The sequence below is a fragment of the Gopherus flavomarginatus genome, chromosome 2 (genome assembly GCF_025201925.1).
Source record: "Gopherus flavomarginatus isolate rGopFla2 chromosome 2, rGopFla2.mat.asm, whole genome shotgun sequence".
Taxonomy (NCBI): domain Eukaryota; kingdom Metazoa; phylum Chordata; order Testudines; family Testudinidae; genus Gopherus; species Gopherus flavomarginatus.
In genome coordinates this window covers 18,624,229-18,648,612 of record NC_066618.1, presented here as the reverse complement: position 1 = coordinate 18,648,612, position 24,384 = coordinate 18,624,229, and the positions used below count along the sequence as shown (strand labels likewise).

Sequence of the window (24,384 nt, the reverse complement as noted above, 5' to 3'; positions counted from 1 at the left end):
AATGTGTTTTATGCTACATATGCCACGTAACATATTTCCGTAAAGGTTATGATCTACTGAATGTATTAATCCTATTTGCATGCATCATTTTTGTATTCGAAGTTATGAAAGTTACGAATGTTGGCTGTGTACTAGCTTGATTTCTAAATAACCTCAGTAGAGCATTTGGTCAGTTCCTGGAGAAAGGACTGTTGAAATTAAGTACCTAATCAAGAAACACTTAAAGGACAATGGATCTTGGAACGGTCCAATCCACATAAGAAGTCTACTTGAGGACTTTCAAGGTAGCATGTGAACAATGGAAGCTACCTGTAAAAACTGTGAGTCATGCATGGACATGTGACTTGCCCAGGTGACTCCAAAACTCCATCTCAGAGCTGGACTTTGCATAGGAGTGAGGAGGGGGTCTCTACTCACAAGAGAAAGTCTATTTAACCGGTGGGAGATCCCTCCATTTTGTCTTCAGCTGGTTGAAGAGGGAGCCTCTCCACCTCCCAGGATACTTGGAAGAAACTGGAACAAAAGTCAATAAATACAGGGGGTGTGAGTGATTGCTGGACCCAGGCTAAAAAGTGATTTGCCTGTAAAAGGGAGCATTCTGGAACTGATGAGGATCTTATCTGTATTCAGTTTGATTAGACATAGATTTGGGCATTTTGTTTTATTTTGTTTGGTGACTTACTTTGTTCTGTCTGTTACTACTGGGAACCACTTAAATCCTACTTTCTGTATTTAATAAAATCATTTTTTACTTATTAATTAACTCAGAGAATGTATTAATACCTGGGGGAGCAAACAACTGTGCATCTCTCTATCAGTGTTAAAGAGGGTGAACAATTTATGAGTTTACCCTGCATAAGCTTTATACAGGGTAAAACAGATTTATTTGGGTTTAGACCCCATTGGGAGTTGGGCATCTGGATGTTAAAGACAAACACACTTCTGTTAGCTGCTTTCAGGTAAACCTGCAGTTTTGGAGCAAGTAATTCAGACCCTTTGCTGGAACAGACGGGAGCCTCTGGCTCAGCAAGACAGGGTGCTGGAGTCCTGAGCTGACAGGGAAAACAGGAGCAGAGGTAGTCTTGGCACATGAGGTGGCAGCTCCCAGGGGGGTTTCTGTGATCCAACACGTCACACCTCCTCCCCCGAGATGCCTTGCGTACTCACAGGAGTACATGTACCTCAGTTGGGAACCCCTGGTTTAGTTGACAGTCCATTCCGTGACTGCCGAATCCAGGACAGGACATAGGGAGGCCCTGCAAGATCTGAGTTTGGTAATCAGAGTGCCAGCAAGCACAAGTCTGTATCCAGCAGCTCCAAGAAAGAATCGCCTTATATTTGTCACAACAAAGTTGTATATCTTGACTACCATGAGAGGGGGAAAAATGGGCCCTGGCTCTAAAATAGGCCAGCTGAGGGAATTATGGGACACTTGATAATTTAGATCATGCAAAATTATGCTCTGCAGGAAGATCGGGCCAACAAGTCTTTAGATTTCTTCAGCACCGGAGAGCTATGTGCTACTATCCCAATTTTAAGTAAATTAAAAGAAGGGAAAGTATGGCTGTGTAGTGCATCCAGTTGTGCAGGTAGTAACGGGCCTAATGGTTGTGGCAATCAGAGGGAGGCCTATCTAGACTTGGGGACTTATTATTATGGAAGTCTTTGCCTATGTGTAGCACCTCCTCACAAGGGAGAGAGGTTCAATTAAATCTTCTGAATGAGTTTTTGGAAGTTTGGCAGAAGTAGCTTATCTAAGGAAGACTGTATTTGAAAATGAGACTTAAGACCTCAGAGGGATGTGCTTGCATAAAAGGTAGTAATTCCTTCAAAAATCATACTATTATAATTCACGGTGTTACCTTCCATGTTCCTTAAGACAAGTGATAGCCCTCAGCTCTGGAGAACCAGCTATGAGATTAGCTAAAAAATTACTTGGTCTGTCAGAAAGATCAGGACACTTCCCCATATAGCTGTTCAATGTTTTATTCATGTGGGTAAAATATTTCATTCCATGCAAAGTCTTTTACATTTTATTTGGCTTCTGGCTCTACCGTGATTTGCCTTCCACATCCAAGGTCCAGGGATCACTGCCTCTCTGCACCCTGAGGGGTGCAAGTCATCCCCAAAAGAGGCAGTGAAAAGACAGGGCACTGAGGCACAGAGTAAGTGTCTCCCCCCATGTCCAAGGCCACATTGGAAGACTGTAGCAGAGTTGGGGAATAGAATCCAAGTCTCCTGACAGCTAGTCTGGTGCCTTAAGTACATCACTTCTTCATACTAAGCAAGTCCCCTTGTCACTTACTCTCCCTTTAAATATGAGATGTCTGGAAATCTTCAATTTACAATGAATGTTAAATTCTCTTGTGAGAGAATGTTTCAAATTAGTTAATCACTTTCATGAAACTTCAGTGCATTTATTTTCTGTTATTTGTCTGGTTTTTCATAAGGCAATGTTCTTACTTGTATTTCATATTCTTGTTTTATCCTGATTACTCTATACTATCTCTCGGTATATTAACAATCAGCTCTATTATCTGAGCCATTAAAACGGGCCATTAACTTTTTCTTTCTCTACCTTTCTTAACTATATTTCCTGTACGTTCAGAATTTCTTTATTCAGAGTCCCTGGAATTACCACTCCCTAATATTTGAGTACTAACCATTTGAGTATACCTAATTCATCCTTAAAATTAACAGTCATTTTATCAGCTGGTTATGTGTTTGTTACTTAAATAAATCTGGCTGTTTGCATCTCAGTTATATCAGTTGGTTTCTTATATATGTCTCGTATGTGCATTATATATATATACCATCTAATGTGTGTGTGCATACTTATAGAATACATACACACATATAATGATTTCATTTCAGCTGATTTATTGGTATAGCAGTCAGTCTCTTGAATTTTTCTTCTGACTACCCCTTAAGAGTGATTTTTAAATGACTTTTTTATCAGCCATATCATTAATGGCAGATTTCTGAAAATTGTTTAAACTTCTGATCTGAAACAAGAAAACAGGAGCTTAAGAGATGTGTGAAAGTATCATCTTCATGCATCGGTGAGTCATTTATTGGCTACAAGTGTGATCTCAGTTAGGTATTAGATACAGTAGCTGTTTCTATTTCCCTCCCTGTTACTGTAGTTGTTAACAGCCTTCTCAAGATTCCATGTGGGCCCCATATGTGTGGTAGGAGGTTTGCTAAAACCTGTTTCTTTTAGCTTATGAATTGCTTCCATTGTTACTATGGCACACAGGAGTTTCTCTGAGTTTGAGGTTCCAATGAACGCATAATTTCACAGCGAACTCCAGGCAAAACAGTCAAATTTCATCTTATTACACAAAAGTAATAGCATGAATTTTACATGGTTTAGGTGCAAAACTGCAGATCATCCATACTCAGAAGAGTAGTCATATTGACTAACGTAGAACTGTTTCCATGAACAAGTGTTGTTGTAATCGTGTCAGTTCCAGAATAGTAAGAGAAACAAGGTGGATGAGGTAACATCTTTTATTGGACCAACTTCTTCTTCAGGTTTGGGAAACTAACTCAGAGTGAGACCTAAGAAGAGCTTTATGTAAGCTCAAAAGATTGTCTCTCACCAACAGAAGTTGGTCCAATAGAACAGGGGTTCTCAACCTTTCAAACTTTTCAGCAGGCTGATTTGTCTTGCGTACCCCAAGTTTCACCTCACTTAAAAAAAATACTTGCTTACAAAATCATACATAAAAATACAAAAAAGTGTCACAGCACATTATTACTGAACAATTGCTGACTTTCTCATTTTTACAATATAATTATAAAATAAATCAAATGGAATATAAATACTGTACTTACATTTCAGTGTATAGTATATAGAGCAGTATAAACAAGTCATTGCCTGTATGAAATTTCAATTTGTACTGACTTTGCTAGTGCTTTTTATATAGCCTGCTGTAAACCTAGGCAAATATCTAGATGAGTTGATGTACCCCCTGCAAGACCTCTGTGTACCCCCGAGGGTACGCATACCCCTGGTTGAGAACCACTGGAATAGAAGATATTACCTCACCTACTCTGTCTCTCTACATGAACAAGGACAGCAGAATTTAACCCTACATAGTTCTAGAACTTGGGAAAACAACAATAAAGGAGAACCAAGTGATCACGCAGAGGTATTTAAAGGTGGGATAATACTGAGTTCGAGTGGTAAAAGAAAGTATAAAAAGTAGTAATGGGATGGAATTGAGCAAATACAAATAGAAGCTGAACAGAAGCAAAAATGTTAATAAAGGGCAAGATCAATTAGGCTGCAGAACAGTCTCCCAGTGCGTGACACAAGAAACAATCCTTCACTACATGAGTATATTCACAGCACAACTGGACAAAGTACTGGACAAGGCTGCATGGCAGTCGGATCTATGGACTAGAGGATCTAAATGATCTTTCCCATCTTTAGTTCTCTCTAAGTCTACGAATGCTTGTTGTTTCTGGGGAAGGACAAAAAAGATTGCTACAAAATGTACAATAAATCCACTAAGATCTTAAGCAGTAATTTTGTTAATTACGGGAGGTCACAACTGTAGTTATGCTACATAGTCTATTTTATTGCTGGTGCCTCATTTTCTAGTAGGTCAACTCCTAATTCAGTTGAGCCAGCTTCCACTCATCATTCATTTACTTTTTTACATTCAAGTACTTTAATACTGAAGACTTGTTGCTCAAATGAGCATTTAGATTTGCATATGTCTCATAGACTTTAAGGTCAGAAGGGACCATTATGATCATCTAGTATGACCTACTGCACAACGCAGACCACAGAATCTCACCCACCCACTCCTGTAACAAACCCTTAACCTATGTCTGAGTTATCGAAGTCCTCAAATCATGGTTTAAAGACTTCAAGGTGCAAAGAATCCTCCAGCAAGTGACCCGTGCCCCATGCGGCAGAGGAAGGTGAAAAACCTCCAGGGCCTCTACCAATCTGCCCTGGAGGAAAATTCCTTTCTGACCGCAGATATGGTGATCAGTTAAACCCTGAGCATGTGGGCAAGACTCACCAGCCAGCACCCAGGAAAGAATTCTCTGTAGTAACTCAGATCCCACCCCATCTAACATCCCATTACAGACCATTGAGCGTATTTATCTGCTAATAATCAAAGATCAATTAATTGCCAAAATTAGGCTATCCCATCATACCATCCCCTCCATAAACTTATCAAGCTTAGTCTTGAAGCCAGATATGTCTTTTCCCCCCAGTACTCCCCTTGGAAGGCTGTTCCAAAACTTCACTCCTCTAATGGTTAGAAACCTTCATCTAATTTCAAGTCTAAACTTCCTAGGGTCCAGTTTATATCCATTTGTTCTTGTGTCCACTTTGGTACTAAGCTTAAATAATTCCCTTCCCTCCCTGATATTTATCCCTCTGATATATTTATGAAGAGCAATTATATCTCCCCTCAGCCTTCTTTTGGTTAGGCTAAACAAGACAAGCTCTTTCAGTCTCCTTTCATAATACAGGTTTACCATTCCCCGGATCATCCTAGTAGCCCTTCTCCGTACCTGTTTCAGTTTGAATTCATTCTTCTTAAACATGAGAGACCAGAACTGCACACAGTATTCCAGATGAGGTCTCACCAGTGCCTTGTATAACGGTACTAACACCTCCTTATCTTTACTGGAAATACCTCGCCTGATGCATCCCAAGACCACATTAGCTTTTTTAATGGCCATATCACATTGGCGGTCACAGTCATCCTGTGATCAACCAATACTCCGAGGTCCTTCTCCTCTATTGCTACTTTCAACTGATGTGTCCTCAATTTATAACCAGAATTCTTGCTATTAATCCCTAAATGCATGACCTTGCACTTTTCGCAAATACAACAATATGTAATATTTTCTTCCCCACATTCTTACAATTAAAAGTTCAGTTTTCAACAACTATTGGTTAATGTTTCTGATTCTATTTATTCTTTTTCAGTTTACTCATAATTTTCTTTGCTCCATGTTCTTCTGTCTTGCTTAACTTAGTGTTTGCCAGCCAATGCCCCCAGAGATGGTCATGTATTGCCTCTGACTCTCTTATATTGTTGCACACAATCACAACAATAATCTCCTAAATACAAGTGTCTTCTGCCTGAATGATGCACCTCGGAATGCTTCCCACCTAGGTTTGTCACCATGCATTGGCAATGTCCAACAGTGCAGACATTTCTGCACTGACTGGCTAACTATTTCTGCTACCAGTCAAATTTCTGCTGCTGTCTTTCAGGACCTTCATCCGTGTCTCTAATACTTAGTTTGCCTCTAGGGTATGGTCTACACTGCAGCTAGGAGATGTGATTCCCAGAGCGAGTAGACAGATTCGTGCTAGCTCTGCTTGAGCTAGCGTGCTAAAAATAGCAATGTGGACATTGCAGCCCGGCTCAGATTAGCCACTGACCTCCTGGGTCTGAGCTTAGGTGGTTAACTCATGCTACCACCTGCGTCACAATGTCCACACTGCTCTTTTCAGTGTGTTAGCTCAGCTTGAGATAGCACAAGTCTGTCTACCTGCTCTGGGAATCACACCTCCCAGCTGCAGTGCAGACGTCCCCTAGGAACCTGCTCTGATCATCTCCCCAACCCTCTCCAGTCCCAGTGACATGCTCAGGAATACCTCTTGCACAGGAGCTTAGGTGAAGGGCACAGCTGCACTCTGCAGTGCTGGCCCTGCTCAGTGGAGGCTCTGGAGCTGCAGCCTGACAGGGCCAAAGCACTGCCCTTGACTGCCCAGCAGTTGGTTTCCAGGGACACAGTGGTTGTTGCTGCCCAAAGGTGGCCGGGAAGGGAGCTGCATCCCCAGGCCCAGAGTGCCTGGAGGGATGGGGGGGACTGAAACCCCCAGCCCAGGGGAGCTGCTGTCCAATAAAGGCCCCCACAGAGACTCCTGGCCAGGTTCCCAAGGCTGTGGAGCAGACCCTCTTGTTCTATGCAAAAATACTGGTTATTAGAAAGAGGGGGGCGTTCAAGGGACATGAATTCCCCGACGGGGACACAGCAATAAAAAGGTTGGGAACCTCTGCCCTATAGGGCTTATTTACAGTCACAGTTAGTCAGGTGTGGGGCAGATCCAAAGCCCACAGACATCAGAGTAAAGAGCCCCATTCACTTCAACAGGTTCTAGAACAGGTTCTCTGTGAGTTCATAGATATTTCCTTATATCTTGTGGGACAATTTCCTCCCTGAATTACGCCCGTTCTATTCCACTGATCACAATGTGGCCCTGTGGTCTTTTCCCATGAATAAATACATTAAGAACATAAGAATGGCCATACTGGGTCAGATCAAAAGTCCATCTAGCCCAGTATCTTCCAACAGTGACCAATGCCAGGTGCTTCAGAGGGAATGAAAAGAACAGGTAATCATCAAGTGATCTATCCCGTCACTCATTCCCAGCTTCTGGCAATTAACTACTCTTTACTCATGAATGACTCTTCTCTCATTACAACTGTACTATTCCATGGTATTGTCTAAGAGCTCTCAGGCACACAGTGCATTTTGGGTTTGTTACCCCCATGCGTTCGAAAATTTAATTCAGCATACCCAGAGGGGCTGAAAGGCTGGACACGTAAATGAGCTGTTTGCAGAGATAGAAGGAGCCAAGGCAGACAATGCAGGAACGAAGCTAGGATTGTCAGAGACATACATGATAAGGAGAAAGAGGATGTTATGAAGATATTGGAAGGAGACTCAAACATATGGATAATTGGGATAGGAAACAGTGCCATCTAATATTCTGGGAGCTAAGAGACTTGGGTTACAATCCCAGCTCTGCCATAGACTGTTTTCATGACCCTAGATAAAGTACTTAACCACGGCTTCCCCATTTGTGAAAGGAAGGAAATAATTAATAATCCTTCCCAATCTCACAAGGGTTCAGTGGGGGTTTAGATGATGCATGAACAACACATTCAGATGCTTGGGTGAAAAGCACCATAGATGCTAAAATACAGAATTCTCAGTACCCATATAGAAATTTCCATCTGGACTATACTCAACAAATACTAACTAATTACACAAATGAAACATATTAGTTATAATTATTCTAAACTTCAGAAAAGTATCCACACTTTCAAACACTTATCTCAAGTCATCTGAACCCTCTCAAGTCTTTTCAACATTAATATTTTCCTGCTGAACTACCTGGGCCTTCAAAGAATCCATGAACTCAGGAGGGTTGAGAGGGAATGACTACGTCCGATGCCTCCCCTACCTTTCAGCATTCACCTTCTGCATCAGATTTAAACACATTCCTGCTGCAAGACCCAGAAGAGCTCAAGAATTTTTTAAGTTTCACAACTTGATATTCTAATGTCTCTCCTCTGTACTTACACTGTATCTGCATTTCAAATTGCATTTACCAAGTACTTGCAGTTCTCCAGAACAGGTTATTAATTGGACACAGACTTTTGCAGTGTTTCTGCATTTGAATTCTTGCATAATGTAGAAGATATGAAATTTGACTGACTCAATGGCTCTCACTGCTTTATTATCTTTTATAGCAATAGCAGATTTACACAGCATTATTTCTTTAGCGGGCTCATTAGTTAGCATGCCAATAAAAAAATTACTGAGATTGCCTGCCATCTTCTATAGCAAATACTTTCCCATTTGTTCTGTCTCATTTTCTTTGCACGCATTCTTCAAAAAGTACCTGTCGAGTCTCTACTGCTGTCTAAAAATAGGACCTTCTTTGTTGTGCAGTTTAATCTGTTAAATTATGTTGTATTCTAAAAAGCGGATCTGTTAAAGTAGCATTGTGTGTTTCATACCGTCCCTCGGGGCCTGATCTCAAGCTTACTGAAATCAATGAGAGTCTTTCCATAAAGGTCAATGGGTTTTGGATCAGGCTTCAATGAGTTCCATATCAAACTTCTTTAGCTTACATGTCAAAATATGATTTTCTCATCGCTGCAAACTCAATCTGAGATCTGAAAATTAGGCTATGCTCTACCTGCCTCTGAAATCACTGCCAGTAATAAAAATTCTGCCATCAATAAATAATAACAAACTAGAATGCAGACAACAATTGTGTGTGTTCTACATACGTTATAATATAATGCGGCATCATCGTCCATAGCTATATTGGCTCTGCAGCTTTAAGGGTAGTGTAGACTTTTTCTTGTCAGTAAAGTCTGCAGATGAGAGATACAAATAGTAGTTACTAAGGCTAGTTGAAAATTTTCCAATTAAACTTTTTTTGACAGAAAATTGGGTTAATTGATTGAATTAACTGGATTGAATTTTTTTTTCACAAAAAGTCTCTTCTGCAATTTTGATTTGTCATTGAAAAAAATGAAATTCTAAATACCAAAATATTTCAGTCAAAACCCAGAAAGTTTAGATTTGGAAATGCTGCTGTGGTGCCTCATGGGAGCTACAATTCAGTTGCCACATGTCCCGTTCTACTCTAGGGGCTGAGCTACATCTCCTATGAGGCACAATGGACAGGATCTTCCATGATGCACTGCCTTGCATTATCAATCGGAGAGACTGTGGCACACCATGGAAGATGTAGTCTGACCAGGAAGCCTGGCTCACAGAAGAGAATGAGGGCATGAAGCACCTGAATGACAATTCCAAAGAGTCTCCGTGGCAGTATTTCCAAATCAAAATACTTTGGATTTTGGCCCAAGTTTTCAGTACTTGAATTTCTTCTGAAAAAAAAAATCAAAATTTTCCAACAATATAACCCAATTTTTTGACCATCTCAATTAGATATGAATAAAATGGTGACACTTTTAAACAGTAACTTTTACCACTATAACAACTCCAGAATCATTTTTGTTTCTTTGGGTCATGAGTGCCCTCCGCTCCTGTTGATTTCAGTAGAAACTGAGGATGTTCAATGCCTTGCAGGAGATGCTCAGTGTCTTGCAGGACTGAAATCTTTCTTTTACAGTGCTTTGTATATTTTTTATTTCTAGACCCACAGTACCTGTTTTAAGTTTGTTCTTTATTTTCAGACTGAAAACATCTTCCTCTCCACCCTAGTTCTGCAAAGCTATTGAAGTTTCACAACATGTTCCCATGAATTCCCAAATACAAGACAGACAACATGGTAATATATTGTAAGTATCAAACAGTAACATCAGGGAAATGCATGTTATTGCACTTCTCTAATGGCATGCCAGATGGTGACGCTCTGATTCATACAGGCTGAACACTGGCACTGGTTGGGAATTTTCCACTGAAATGTTTTTTGTTTTTTTTTAAATGACAAATACAGTTTCTGCAAAACCAAAATTTTCCATGGGAAAATTTCAATTTTGCAAAAATGTTTCCGTTTTCCATCAGGAAACCTGAAATGAAACCTCTTGATTTGCCAAACCAAAGCAGAATGTTACATTGTGGACCACTTTGACATTAAAGCTTTGTGGCAGCTGTAAAGTTCAAGGGTCTCATTCCCCAATTCTTCTCTGTCTTCTGGGATGGACAACATTTCCCATGATGCACCACAGTTGCTCCTCTGGCTAAACTGACAATGCAGTATGTTGTATGAGTCACATGACCAGTGTGCACCAGGGGAGAGTCCAGCCAAAGGAGAATGGAGGCATGAGGTTTCAGAACTGTATCTTCCATGAGGCACTGCAGGAGGCTCAAAGAGACACACATTAATGGCAAACCAAACCAAAATGAACTGTTTTGATTCCATCGAACCAACCTGGAATGAAACTCTATGATTGGGAATGTTGAAATGTTTCTTTACAGCTGCATGCAGAATTTCCTGACACTTCTGAATCAAAATGATTCTGAGCTTTCTATTCTGTGAAAAAAATTGATATGTTGTCCCACTCTGGGATTTAGACAAATTTAAAAATATGAGACTTTCCTTTGGGACAAAAGTTTTGCTTTCAAACCAGCTCTACACACCTTGAGGATCTGTTCTTCTTCCATGCTCCCACAGTACCTGCCAAAGCCTGTTCATTGCATAGTGTACTAGGATACATAGTCATTGAAAACATATATTTTTAACACTGAGGGTGATTAACTATTGGAATAAACCACCCAGGGAAGTGGCAGATTCCACCACCAATGGGAGCTGTGAGGACAGTGCTGGGGGCGGGGGCAGCGCCGCCTCCCTACTTGTCAGCGGCCAGACACTTCTGGGAGTGGCATGGGGACAGGGCAGGCTGGCAGCCTGCTGAGCCCTGCTGTGCCACCGGCTGGGAGCTGCCTGTGGTAAGCACCTCCTGGCCAGAGCCTGCATCTTGTACCCTCTCCCACACTCTAACCCCCTGCCCCAGGTGAGAATCCTGTCCGCACCCAAACTCCCTCCCAGAAACCACAAACCCTCCTGCTCTCCAATCCCCTACCCCAGCCCAGAGCCCCCTCCTGTTTATATTCAAATTCAAACAGCAGAAGTCGCATTAAAAATATTAGTGAGTAGTAATAACTTTAATATGTTTAATTATTATTAGTTGATAAATTCTAACTCTACAAGTAGCTTTGGGTGTGATGCGGCTCTCGAAATATTTTGGTCAAAGACAAAACTAAAAAAATGGCTCCTCTTCTTTGAAAGGTTGCCGACCCCTGGACTAGATGATCGAATAGTTCTTTTTTTACTTTAAAATCTATGAACACAAGTGTGCTTTCGACACCCATAGCACACTATAAAACTTGCCCACCTCTACTAAAGTGCATCTTAAAAAATGTTGGATGCACAACTACATTTAAAAAAAAAATCATGGCAGCCATGCTTGTTGCCACATCATTACATTTACGACGGGGCTAAGACTAATTATACTGCAGTGATATGCAACAGACACCACAACAGGATTTCCAAGTCAGGGGACCTTTGGACTTAAAACCCTTTAGCCAGTCAGCTGAAGGAATCGATCACTTTGTCGTGCCCAGTTAATAATGAGGGGCCAGGGCTGGGGCAATTGGGGCAGAAGTGAGGGGGAACAGGATCCTCCCTGGGCAGTGGCACCCACCTCTTGGAGCCCGGTCCCGAAACGCCACTGCTCTCCGACAAGTATCAGCAGCTGAGCAGAGAGCACCTCCTCCATGTGGCTCCAGCCATTGTGGCTGCTCTTCCCACCCCCCCAGTGGAGGAGGCAAGTTACTGCAGACAACCAGACTTTTAGCCAGGTTCCCTTTTCGACCGGATGTTCTGGCTGAAAACTGGACACCTGGCAACCCTAAATAAATTACTAAAGAATAATAATCACTATTTATATTATGGTAGCACCTACAGTCCCTAACTGAGACTGGAACCCATTGTGCTAGGTACTGTACAAATACAGAGTATGAGATTTCAGGGCATGGACAGAGCGTACAATCAAAACAGACAAGATAGATAAAGAATGGGAGGGAAACAGAAGCCCAGAGAAGTGACGTGACTAGCCCAAGGTCAGTGGTAGAAACCAGATCTCCAGAGTCCTATTCCACTGTCCTACCATTAGCCCCCACTGTCTCTCTGATATAATGTTATCACACTTAATTTTGAGTGTGATTCTTCCTAATATCATTTCCAGCAATTGCATTAAATGTAAGGCCCATTTCTCCTCCCACTGAAATCTCCCCAATTTCCACAATGCAGAAACCAATCTTAAACATAGTCTTTAAAAACTTTTTATATGACAAGGAAAGGGAAGGAATGGAAGAATTTAGTGTGAGGAGGGAGAATGAAATTTTATTTTAGAGCTCCCACAAAGGGTGAGAGAGAGAAAGGGGCTCTCTCTTGTCTGCTTTTACTCGATTAAATTAAATGTGTATCAAACAGCACCTTGCATTAGTCTACTGGTTTTCTCGATCACTCACCACTCTGACTAATACCACCAGAGAGGCTGTGTAAGTTTTAATAACAGAGTGCTGTCACTTGCAGAGGGCAGTTCGTTAGTAAATAGCTGTAAGTTTAGGGAGGGGCTGAGGGGTACCATAATTCTCCAAATCCCATGCAAGATTAACAGTGCAGCTGTTTTGTTAGTAGCAGCCTAGGTATGATAACAACAATGTCGGGAGACAGCAGCAATGGTATGGGATTGTCATGCAGTGACACTGCCCAATGCCAAGTCAAACTTACAGTGAAAAAGAAAAAATAACTGGGGTTTATTTTTGGAAGAGCAGAGCTGAGAGCAATGACCATAAGTGATCCAAAAGCTATAAATCCCTCTATGGCTTTGATCACTTTAAATAATCCATGGGTATTTTTATAGCTAGAAAGGTATCAGATTTTTAACTATTGCAAAACTAAACAGTACTTAAGACATGGATGGTTCATTCCCTCTCTTGCACCTATTAGCCCCAGTGAAGTGTATTCAGTGATTAATAATCTACCACCCAGGCTGCGAACAGGGCCGGATCCCGGGCTTTTGCCGCCCCAAGCAGCCAAAAAAAACCACCAAAAAAACAAAAAAAACCCCACCACAATCACAATCGTGATCCACGGCAATTCAGCTGGAGGTCCTTCGCTTCAGCCTGGAGTGAGGGACCCTTCACCGAATTGCCACCGAATACCTGAACGTGCCGCCCCGCTCCGGAGTGGCTGCCCCAAGCACTTGCTTGCTAAGCTGGTGCCTGGAGCTGGCCCTGGCTGCGAACATTTTTTTCTTATCAAGTCTCTCTGGGCAGAATGATGACTGGCCCAGTTTCCAGGCTGCTGTCGCATTCTTTCATGTAAATTAGAACAAAATATCACTGGGACTCAGGAGACTTGGGGCCTATACCTGGCTGTTCCACTAGCGTACTGCATGACCGTGCACAAGTCACTTTGCTTCCCTATGCCTAAAGCTCCCCATGTGTAAAATTGGGAAAATGATACCTTCCTTTGTAAAGTACTTAGCGGTTTTCATTAGCAGACCTCAATCTAAGTGCTAGGTATTATTATTATTTAGAAACACTATTTTTAGCCTGAATCATTGCAAAGAAACCTGTGAATTGAGTGAATGCAGCAAAGTCTATCTATCCGTAGATAGACCTTGCTGCATTCACCCAATTCACAGATTAAGCAGTTCAAACCACAGAGCTGTTGTTTCAAAACGATAGATAGATAGATAGATAGATAGATAGATAGATAGATAGATAGATAGATAGATAGATTTGAAACAACAGCTCTCGGGTTTGAACTGCTCCATTCATCTCAACAGGTTGTTAACCCTGAAACATAAAGATAACATTGGAAATGTCAACTTTGTTAACTATTTCACTGCTGAGCATTTTAGCAGAAAAATCCAACAAATGTATTTATTCTACAATGACAAGATGCCTCCCATGCCGTTTTGTTGTCCAAAGCCCCCGATGTCTCTTACCTAAATCTCCAGCTTGCACCCTGCCAATTTCAGGAAGGCATTCATGAATTGCAAGTACAAAAATCTGTGCTATGCTGAAAACAGAAAAGGTAAGGGACAATAGATGTTATTTAATATCAAAATCCTGCATTAATTGTAGTCTTCCTTTGCGTATTTAAATCAAGAAAAAAAGTCTCTTTTTTAATGTTCCTGGAGTTGCTGCATTAATGTGCTATAAAAACCGAGAACCCTTGCTTGGAATTTATGCCTAATTTGGCATGAAGTACAAGCCCACACCTATAGCGATCACTTGAAAGTAGACTTAGGCTCAAAAGAGAGAAAAGTGTATAGATGTATTTTAGCAGTATTATGTGTGTTCAGTTAGAACTCTGGCTCAATCCTATACAGCAAAAACAATTGTCCAAGTAATAAAATTCGTTTCAAGATTTTTCTTTGTGGCATGTGTAGATTTGGAAAAAGAGTTGAGCTTTCTTAAAGATTTGGGGTTTTAGAAATGCAGATCTGCAGCTGGAGGAGTCAGGTGAAGCAGCAGACCCCAAGGAGATAAGAAAGTCCATAGAACACAAGGCTGTTGAATGTTTATCTAGTAAAAGACAAATAGGAGTAGCCAAGAAGAATATCAACCTGCATACAAGAGGTGATTGCAAGCTTTATCTTCTTGTTCTGATTGGTTTCTTTGGGGAATGTCAATGTCAGCTAGGGCTATTCTTGAAATGTTTATAGATAAAATACATGTTATCTGGCTGAAGTGATATTTCTGCACTCGATTGTTTTCCTTTGTCTGGAGAGTTACCCAAGAAATGTCACCATGCCAGTTTCTACACTGTGACTGAAATAAATCACTATATACTCCAGCATCTCTCTTTCAGTAGTACATGGAATCCTTTTATAAAGCTCCCGAAAACACAATGTAATTTAAGTCAGCAGTAAACCGGTTTTTTTTTAAAGGGGGCTTTTGAATTTGGGTGCCTCAGTTTCTGTCTCTCCAATACCTTGGGTTGCATTTTCAGGGGTGCTGGGCACTGGAAGCTCCCACTGGTTTCATGACTTTTGAACACCTGACCCTGGGTATCTCAAGTTGAGCCTCAAAATCAGAGAGAATTTTTGAAAATGTTGGTCACTGTATATAACAAATCCTTCCATGTGTCTTCCTTTGTTTGGCCAATTAAGAGCAACAAAATGGAGGAATCGAGAAACTGACTTACTCCTTCATAACTACTATTGGAGGAAAGAGTAAAAGCTATTCAACCTATTAGGGGTCATTGACAACTTCTACAGTCCAAAGATGCCATCTGTTACTTATCTCCCCTTGAATAATAACTTATTTCCCAAGTGGGACTACTTGCAGGGTAAGTTAGTACTCAAGGGGGTAAAGGAGGCAGTATCAGGCCCCTGCTAATTGGTGGCGAACACTAAGGCATTTTGCATTATACTATCACACTGGGAATACAGAGGATACTGTAGTCTCAGGCATTAGCAGGAGCTCACTAAAAATGTTTTACCTCTGACTCCTCTGACAGCGCAGAGACTGTTGCTCTCTCTTGATATTGCTCCAAAAACAACCACTTTCAGAAAACTGTGGGCCTTGGAATGTGATTTCAGTTCTAATCTCTCTGCACATGTCAGATGACATCATGTTATCCCCTAAAATAATTGGGGGCATATTCTGACACCCTCGCCCAAACAGAATAGGACCTTACTTCACAAGCAGCCCCATTGATTTCACTGGGAATGTGCCCAGTTGAAGACAGTACTCAACATGAATGAGGATATCGGAATATAGCCCTGGTTTTGGGAGCAGTACTTCTTAGGAATATAGAAAAATAAAGTTATGGAAATTATCCCCAGTTCTGGAGATTCTCAACATTAGTTCAATAGCTTTGGACTCCTCAAATAATTTTATACTTAGTAAAATACAGCAGATAGAAGAACTCTAACCAGAATGTTATATAAATCTATTATTTCCATTCAGTTTAATTAAATGCCTGTCTAGCATCGAGAATAGTTCCTGCTGGAAAAGTACATTTTCTGGCAGTATGTATTATATTAAATATTTGGGTTGTATCTCACATAGACTAACGTTTCAGCTATGTGGGTTTTTAATGAACTTCTCTAGGATATGTTAAATATTAGTAGTCTGCACCTCTTCTATGCACACAAAGCTCAGTTCACATGAGAAGAGCATAAGCCAAAAAGTAAACAGATCAGAAGGATCCAAAACCAAAATAAGTCACTACAAGCAGGAAGTTTAAATAATGATAGGACCTTTTCCTAAACAGGTTAAGTGTCCTGGCTACCAACTCCTCCCCATTGAAGGCAATGCTGTATGGTACAGTGACAGTAAGTCTAATGTTGCCCTTGAATCTTTAAGGGAGTAGAGTGAGAAGTCCATGTCAGTTCTGAAGAACTTGGGCCCTGTACCTTTGTACTTCCATTGAGAGTCTAGGAGACTGGAGCCAAGATGCTTGACACATAACTACTGCAGTGGTCAAGGACCTTTTGATGTCAAGTGGTGTCAGATGGTACTGAGGTGGGCGCTTCCTTGTATTGCCTAGCAGAATACTTCCCAGACTGAGGCTTCTTAGGCAAGGCAGATACCTCAGTATGGGTTTCAGCCAGAGCCTTAGCGGTGCCCTTTGTGGGACACGAGGTCTCCCGGGAGCCAGATTTATGGGGTGACCCACCCTTTTCTTAGACTCTCTGGAAGGAGAAAAAGGCTTCTTTTTCTTCAAAATCTTTGTCTCCAGAACTGCTGCTGGGGGTCCGGCAATCGCCGGAGCAGCCTGAGATGTTGAGGCCAATGTAGCGGGGAGGAGGGAAGTGGATCCTGCTGGAGTAGGGAGCGTTCCATTGAGAAGCTTCAACCTAGTCTCTCTGTCCTTTGAAACCTGCTTTGAAACTCCATGCAGACCTCACACTTTGACGGGATCTGGGTGTCTCAGAGATACCATAAACAGCTAGAGTGCCCTTTGCTCTGGGGAAAAGGCCTGTGGCAGGGCTGGAACTCTGGGGTTTTCATAACCCAGGGAAGTGCCAAAGCAGTAAATAAAAAGTCCAGACGATGGGGAGCGAGGATCCTCCATGTCAAAGCATAAATGTGCTGAAAATGAGAAAAAAAATAACAGCTAATGAAATAAAAACTTAAGAAAATAAAAAATTAATGGTTCGCTATAAGTGTGAACAGTGCTGGGGCAGCTCTATGTATTTTGCCACCCCAAGCATGGCATTCAGGCAGCTTTCGGCAGCACGCCTGCATGAGGTCCCCGGTCCCACACCTTTAGTGTACCCGCCGCCAAAGCCACGGGACTGGCAGACCTCCTGCAGGCATGCCGCTGAAGGCAGCCTGACTGTCACTCTCACGACGGGCACGCCGCCCCCCCGCTTGCCGCCCCAGGCATGCACTTGGTGTGCTGGTGCCTGGAACCACCCCTGGAACAGCGGATGCCAACAGTGCTCCATCTGGATCACAGGCAGCTGAGAAGGCACTGAGTGATGGCAGGTTCGCACCTCCTCCTATGTCCTTATATGGGAGCATGTAGTGCTGCTCTGTGCAAGTGTGGGGACGTGGATACTGCTTTTACAAGTCTCTGGTCAAAAATGCCTGGGCCCGTACATATCCTACAGTGTTGCACTCACAGGGACATGTACTCGAAGAAGAACTATCTGTATTTGTTTGTTATAAAGTGTCGGTAGGCTGGCAAAATAACTGCCAGTTGTGATGAAATGCTGAACCAATGACTTTCCTGAATTCTGCAGTAAATTTTAATTTAGTTGATTGCGTAATCTCTAAACTGATATAATTTAGATTTGCACTGAATTATCGTGCTAACCCCTAGATCAACATTGTAAATAAGTGCTGATAAGTTAAATGCCACACATAGGTGCAACACATTCCCCACCATTGCCAAATGATAAATCAGCCGGGGTGGCAGAAATCTTTGATTTGGAGAAGGGAGAGGAGGAGATGGAAAGGTTGAAGTAAGGGAAAGCAGGGAAGGAACCTGGCTGGGTAGGATGAAAGAAGGGAAGTAGAGAACCAGAGGAGAATGATAGAGGGTACAAAACCCAAGACAAGGACTGAGCATCAAGAGAGAGAGATGGGCAGTTACAATGGAAGGAAAGAGATGGGGCAGAGAGCAAAAAAAAAAAAACGGACAAGAAAAAAACTTCTAGATAAGGACCTTGTCTTATAATGTTTTTGTATTACAGTGCTCCAAATAGAGCATTACATTGGGTGCTGTAAAAACATATAAGACGACCCAACCCCTACCTGAAAGAGGCTACAAGCTACATTTAAGACAGAAAATGGGCTTGATATTTATCTGGAAAATGCCCAGTACAATTCAGAAAGAAAATGTATGTGAGGTAATATCTTTTATTAGACCAACTTCTGTTAGTGAGAGAGACAAGCTTTCGAGCTACACAGAACTCTATAATTTGGAGAAAAATGAGACAGGAGATAAAAGGGCAGACCAATCAGTGGAAGGAGAAGAAAGAGGAGGAATGAGGAAAAACACAAAGGGAGTGTTAAAAATAGACCTGGTTGAAAATTTTTCTATTGAAAACTTTTCAATGGAAAATTACCCTTTTTCCCTCAAACACACTTTTTGTGGGAAATTTTTATTTTTTACCAGTTTTTCAGTGACAAAACAAACCATGAAAATATGTGAGTGCATTTTTTCATTCCCGTCCCCCTTTTCCCCCCAACTGTAAAAGGGAGGAAAAGGGACAGAAAGCCAGGAAAAGCAAACAGACCAAAATCATTTGGTGGGGTGTAAAAAAGGGGGAGCGAAATAGGAGGAAATTTTTAAAAAACATTTTTTTCAAAATTTCTGGCAAAAAATTTCCAGCCCTAGAAAGAAGAGAAAGAGAGAAAGAGAGAGAGAGAGCGCGAGCGCTCTCGGTATGCAATAGGTACGATGAGAAATTTGCAAGCTGGTTCCTTAAATGTTGCTTTCTCCTGGAACAAGCTCTTGCTCACTTTGCAGACAAGAATAGCACTTTGTTTGGGGATTTGATTTGATTTTTTGCCCAGTAATAGCTAACAATTCTCCTAATACTGTGTCTGCACTTTATTAACATCGGGCTGTAATTCTCAAAACTACTCTGCAGCAGAGAGTCATTTCCTCTAGTGAATTATATATTAAATGTTTCTACTTCCATACAAGATGCCAGTGTGCTTATAGACAAGGAGTAATTCTACAGACAATTGCCAGATTGATATAGCTTTTAGGGGGTATCAATAATGAGGACGGTTTGGATTGAGTTGGACTATACCATTTAGAGTCTGAAAGATTTTAAAAAGCTGTACGGGATCATTACAGAAAAAAGAAATGCAAATCTCAGTGAAAGCAACATATTTGAAAACAAGAGGTCACCAGGGGAAGTTGACAAGTGGCTCTGGCTTGACAGTATTTATTTCCAACTTGAAGGTAGGGTAAAAGTCAACAAAGGGCCTGGGCTGTCATTTTATTCTGTGTTCATACAGCACCCAGCGCAATGGGGTCCTGATCCAGGAGTGGGGCTCCTAGGTGCTACTGCAATGCAAATAACAGACAATAATCTCAGTGTGAATCATGAACTGACTAGACTGAAGTTTAAGGAGTTACTCTGTATTCACACAGAATTAGGACCAAACCTGGGCCCAAAAAACAAAGAATTTTAATATGAAATGGTGGCATTTTTTAGAGAAGGCGATTGAGAGGCTAGTCACCCTCTGCATTGTGGGCAGGGAGATGGATAACTGGTGACTTTCAGCCTAACTAGAGTTTTAATGACTCCTACATACATTGCACACATTCTTACTGCTTTGAAAATGTCTGCATTTAAACAAGCTGAAAGGACTGGCATTTTGGAAAGTGATATTTCTGAATACTCTAAATCGAACCATCATGACATGGAACCGACTATCAGGAACCTAACTGTATTGTCGTTAGTAGGCCCCTACACCAGAAATGCTGCCATTGCCCAAGTAGCCTGCTTACCCACAGAGAGTCCCAGATTCCACCCTTCCCCATTGTGGCAACATAAGACGGTCAGGCTCATAAGAAAAACATCTGGAGGATGAGATCTGATCTCAGCTAGCCACAGAAGAAAATGAAAAGGGTGGGGAGGTGTATAGATTGAAATGCTTTTCGCTGGCTGATAGCTCCATTCATGCTCAAAGGGTTGATAGGAACCTATAAGGTTGAAGATTTCCCTTCTCAAATAGCAATCATGGAGGAATCTCTGCCACACAGGACAGCCCCTTATCGACCATGGTTCAAAGAGTGGGAGCTCACTTACCACCTCTGGTAACTGAGGGCAAGAGACCCCCTCAGTAGGAGTGAACATAAAAATGGAAACAGTCGCAACTCAAACCCAGTCCAAGACTCAGTTCTCTTTTTTTGCCTCATGGACACACACAGGCCCTAGAATTGCAGTAAGCGCTGTGACCAACCCAGCCCCCCTGACAGGGTGAGGGTGGGAAAAGAGGGAGAGGGGTAGAATTAGGAGTTGTGGTTCACAGGAGATGGGAAACTCATTCTCCAAGTGAAGAGCTGCTTCCCCCCGCCCACACACACACACCTCATTTTGACCTTTGCACAACCTTTCCTTTGTATGTCAGTTTGATGCAAAGGCCTCATACACTGACCCAGAAAGACACACACCATTTTGTCTGCTTCCAGCACTCTGGTTGCTGAAGTATCAATTAACTCCTCCCAGGGTGAACCAGATGGGATGTAATTACTGGATTAGAATGGATTGAGGGAGGACTAACAAGCAAATTGGCCCATTAACAGGGAAGGTATAGGAAGGCACAGGAAGGAAAGGCATGGGGAGAGAGAGGCAGGCTAGCCGAACTAGAACCAGGACCAGAAAGAATCTCTGGGTAGAGAGACCTCTCCTCTCATTGGCAGAGAATTGAGGAGATAGTGCAACCATAAATAATTATGGTGTATAGATCAGTCAGGTGGTGAAAAGAGCAAAACATGGGGTATCTAACAGCACTGGGATATCTAACAGCTGAAGATCTCCAAGTCTGTGTAGACAGTGCAGAAGACAGGAGAAGGATGTCTCCCTGTCACAGACCCCAATCAACAACTTCACTCCTCAGGCACAATGGGACTATATCTACCACAAGCGTAAAGTTTTCTTGTACAGGAGACTGAGGGGGATAGACCAACACTGTGAAATTAGCTCCTGACACCATCTGAGATGAACCACAAATTCCACCAGCATCTATTTCAAATGCCAGGCACATTTCTTTGACTGTCTCTTCACTAATCAAATCACAGAACATATCACATGTTAAAGAAAATAACAATATTTTCGAACTCAACACCCAATTTTCCCCCTGGCAAAAGGGAGAGAAAAAAGGAAAGAATTGCATATAGCAGATTATTAGTGGTGTCACTTACTGCACTTCCAGAAGGTGCTCAGATGCCCTGGTGATGAGTGCAGCATTAGAACCAGAGTAAAATTTTATATTAAAACTCCCAAATGCGAGAAATTTCATCCCTGTATTGTCAGTGGTAAACCTGATACTATATTAGATATGATTGAATGCTTTAAAATAAATGTTTTGGGTTGTGTTTTTTTTTCTTTAAACTCTCCAAAGCTTGCATTAACTAGAAGGTGGAAAATTTATTGACTAATTATAATGATACACTATAATCATGTTAAATTGGGTATCTAGAGTAGAGGGTATATTTAAGGATAAATTCATGTGTGAGTGATGTGTTGTGGCAATGTTTGTAATAAACAAAAGAATTAATACTAACAATATTCATTTGGAAAAGTTGTGCGCTACCTAATGGAGCTTTAATTTAAGAGATGGAAGAACAGTTTCAGAGGAACGCAAGTCTGACAGAAATCCAACCCAAAGCAAGTACATTACAGTAGAAAAATCCCTTCTTAAATTTGCTTGAGTTGTGACCCTGTATTGTTGTCTCTTGCAATGTTGTAGATGTTATGCTGCATGAGAAGAGAGGCAGGCCATGGTAAAACAGTCACAAATTCTGAAAAGCCCAGTGCTCTAGGAATACCCGTTAAGAGCACAGGTATGTAGCAGGAGAGGTCTCGCTCTTTTCTGCACAGCTATCCAAGGACAGCCCAAGTTCCTCTGGAACTCAGGGCAGAAAACATACTGTACTACAAACAATCTTTCTGCGCAGGATGAAAGCAGGTATTCAGTGTTTGCCCCTAGGGTATATTATTTATTCTTGTTCTTCAAATATTCTAATTGTGCAGTTGAAAGAAATCTGATAAGTCAGACACTCAACCTGTGGGGTTGCAGTTTGGCTTTCTTTGGCTTTAGATACTCTGTACATTTTCGTTTTAAGACAAAGGAATGGAAATACTAAGTCAGCAGCTTCAGCACTTGGCTTAAACTTGCATATCCCCATATCTTAAGTGATCATTTCAAAAAGGAAATTAACTGAACTGGTGACATCGTCCACCTTTTCTATCAGGTGCTTCCCACCATAACTATACAGTGAGTGAGTGAGTATTTTAGAGGCTTTTCAGAATGTTACCTAGCCTGAAATGGAGCCCATTGCATTGGTTTGTTGATTTCACCAGTGGTGCTGTTCTTCTACAGGGAGTGTTTTCAAGTAGTTAAGCTACCAGACAAAAAATCATTGATAATCATATTGAGTACATACTACACTATGTGTGGGCAACTACTTCTATGGCTATTTATAACATACAGTAAATCCAAACCACAGAAAAGCAGGCAAACCATTTATACCAGGGTGAGCAAACTTTTTGGCCCGAGGGCTACATCGGGGTTGTGAAACGGCATGGAGGGCTGGGTAGGGAAGGCTATGCCTCCCCAAACAGCCTGGCCACTGCTCCCTATCCACCCCCTCCCACCTCCCGCCCTCTGACTGCCCCCTCAGAACTCCCGGCCCATCCAATCTCCCCTGCTCCTTGTCCCCTGACCTTTCCTTCCTGGGATCCCTGCCCCAACTGCGCCCTGGGACCCCACTCCCATCCAACACCCCCTCCCTGTCCCCTGACCACTCCCTCTCGGGACCCCCTGCCCCTAACCATCCCCTTGGAATCCCACCTCCTATCCACCCCCACCTCCCACAAACCCTTTTCGGAATGTGGCCCTGCGAACATGGGCAGAGGACTCAGGAGGAGCAGGGGCAGCCGTGCAGCTGGAGACAAGCACCAGTTTCTCCTTCAAAGCAGCACTTCTCTCCGGCCGGCTGCGCGGCTGCCCGGTGCTCCTCCCGAGTCCTCCGGCTGCATTCCCCATGCTCCCGCCATCCTCATCACCCACCTGCCCCTGCAGTGCAGCACATTCCCCAGAAACAGGAGATGCCCCAATGCTGAGCTGCCTGAGTGCCCGGCCCTGAGGCCCCCTGTTGTTGGGGGACCCCGTGCCAGGGCACCCTGTGTTCACTTGTAAATCTGCCCCTGAGCCGCACTGCCCAGCCGGAGCCAGCCACCACATCGGCACGGTGAGCTGAGGCTGCGGGGGAGGGGAACAGCAGGGGAGGGCCAGGGCTGGCTGGATGTGGCCCACGGCCCATAGTTTGCCCACCTCTGGTTTATGCTAAAGCTGCAGTTATTTCTGTTGTTTGACCACTGTTTGATAGGCAAACATAGAGTCAGGGATAGTCCCTGAAAGGAGAAAGTTACAATTTAAATTGATAAATCAGAAAAAGAGAGGGAGAAAGGAAGTATTATCCCCATTTGACGGATGCAGGTGCAGAGAGATGAAGTGATGCATAAAGTCTGTAGCAGAGCTGAGAATTCAACCCAGAACACCTGAGTCCCAGTCCTATGTCTTAACCATGAGGCCACTATTCAACCTTTAGAGTTTGGAGCTTTTTCATGATGCTAGAGATGTGCTAAAAGAATCAAGACATTGGTAAGTACATAATGGTTACATAATTCAACTCAAACTTTAGCAGTCCTAATAGTTTTGCTTTTGTGTGTTGGTTAAAATATATTGGCAGAAAATGCTGAAGTGTTTCCTAGTATGTATCAGGTGAGGTATGACCAGTGGAGATAGGGAAGTATTAATACCATTGTACTAGGCACTGCTACGACCTCTATACTGAGTATAGTTTCTTGAACATGGGTGACCAGAAAACAAATGTAAACTGGA

At 42.3% G+C, this 24,384-nt stretch overlaps 1 protein-coding gene across 4 annotated transcripts in view; it reads right to left on the bottom strand.

Annotated features, from left to right (window-relative positions):
• Positions 1-24,384, bottom strand: part of DPP6 (dipeptidyl peptidase like 6) — a 792,069-nt gene that overhangs the window by 560,968 nt on the left and 206,717 nt on the right. For 2 of the 4 annotated variants that reach the window (XM_050940410.1, XM_050940411.1), the window contains exon 2: positions 9,075-9,161. The exons of the other annotated variants lie outside the window; for them this stretch is intronic. In XM_050940410.1, the coding sequence (XP_050796367.1) occupies positions 9,075-9,104 (30 nt within the window). In that variant the 5' untranslated portion in view covers positions 9,105-9,161. The remainder of the gene's footprint in view (positions 1-9,074; positions 9,162-24,384) is intronic. 4 annotated transcript variants of the gene reach the window in all.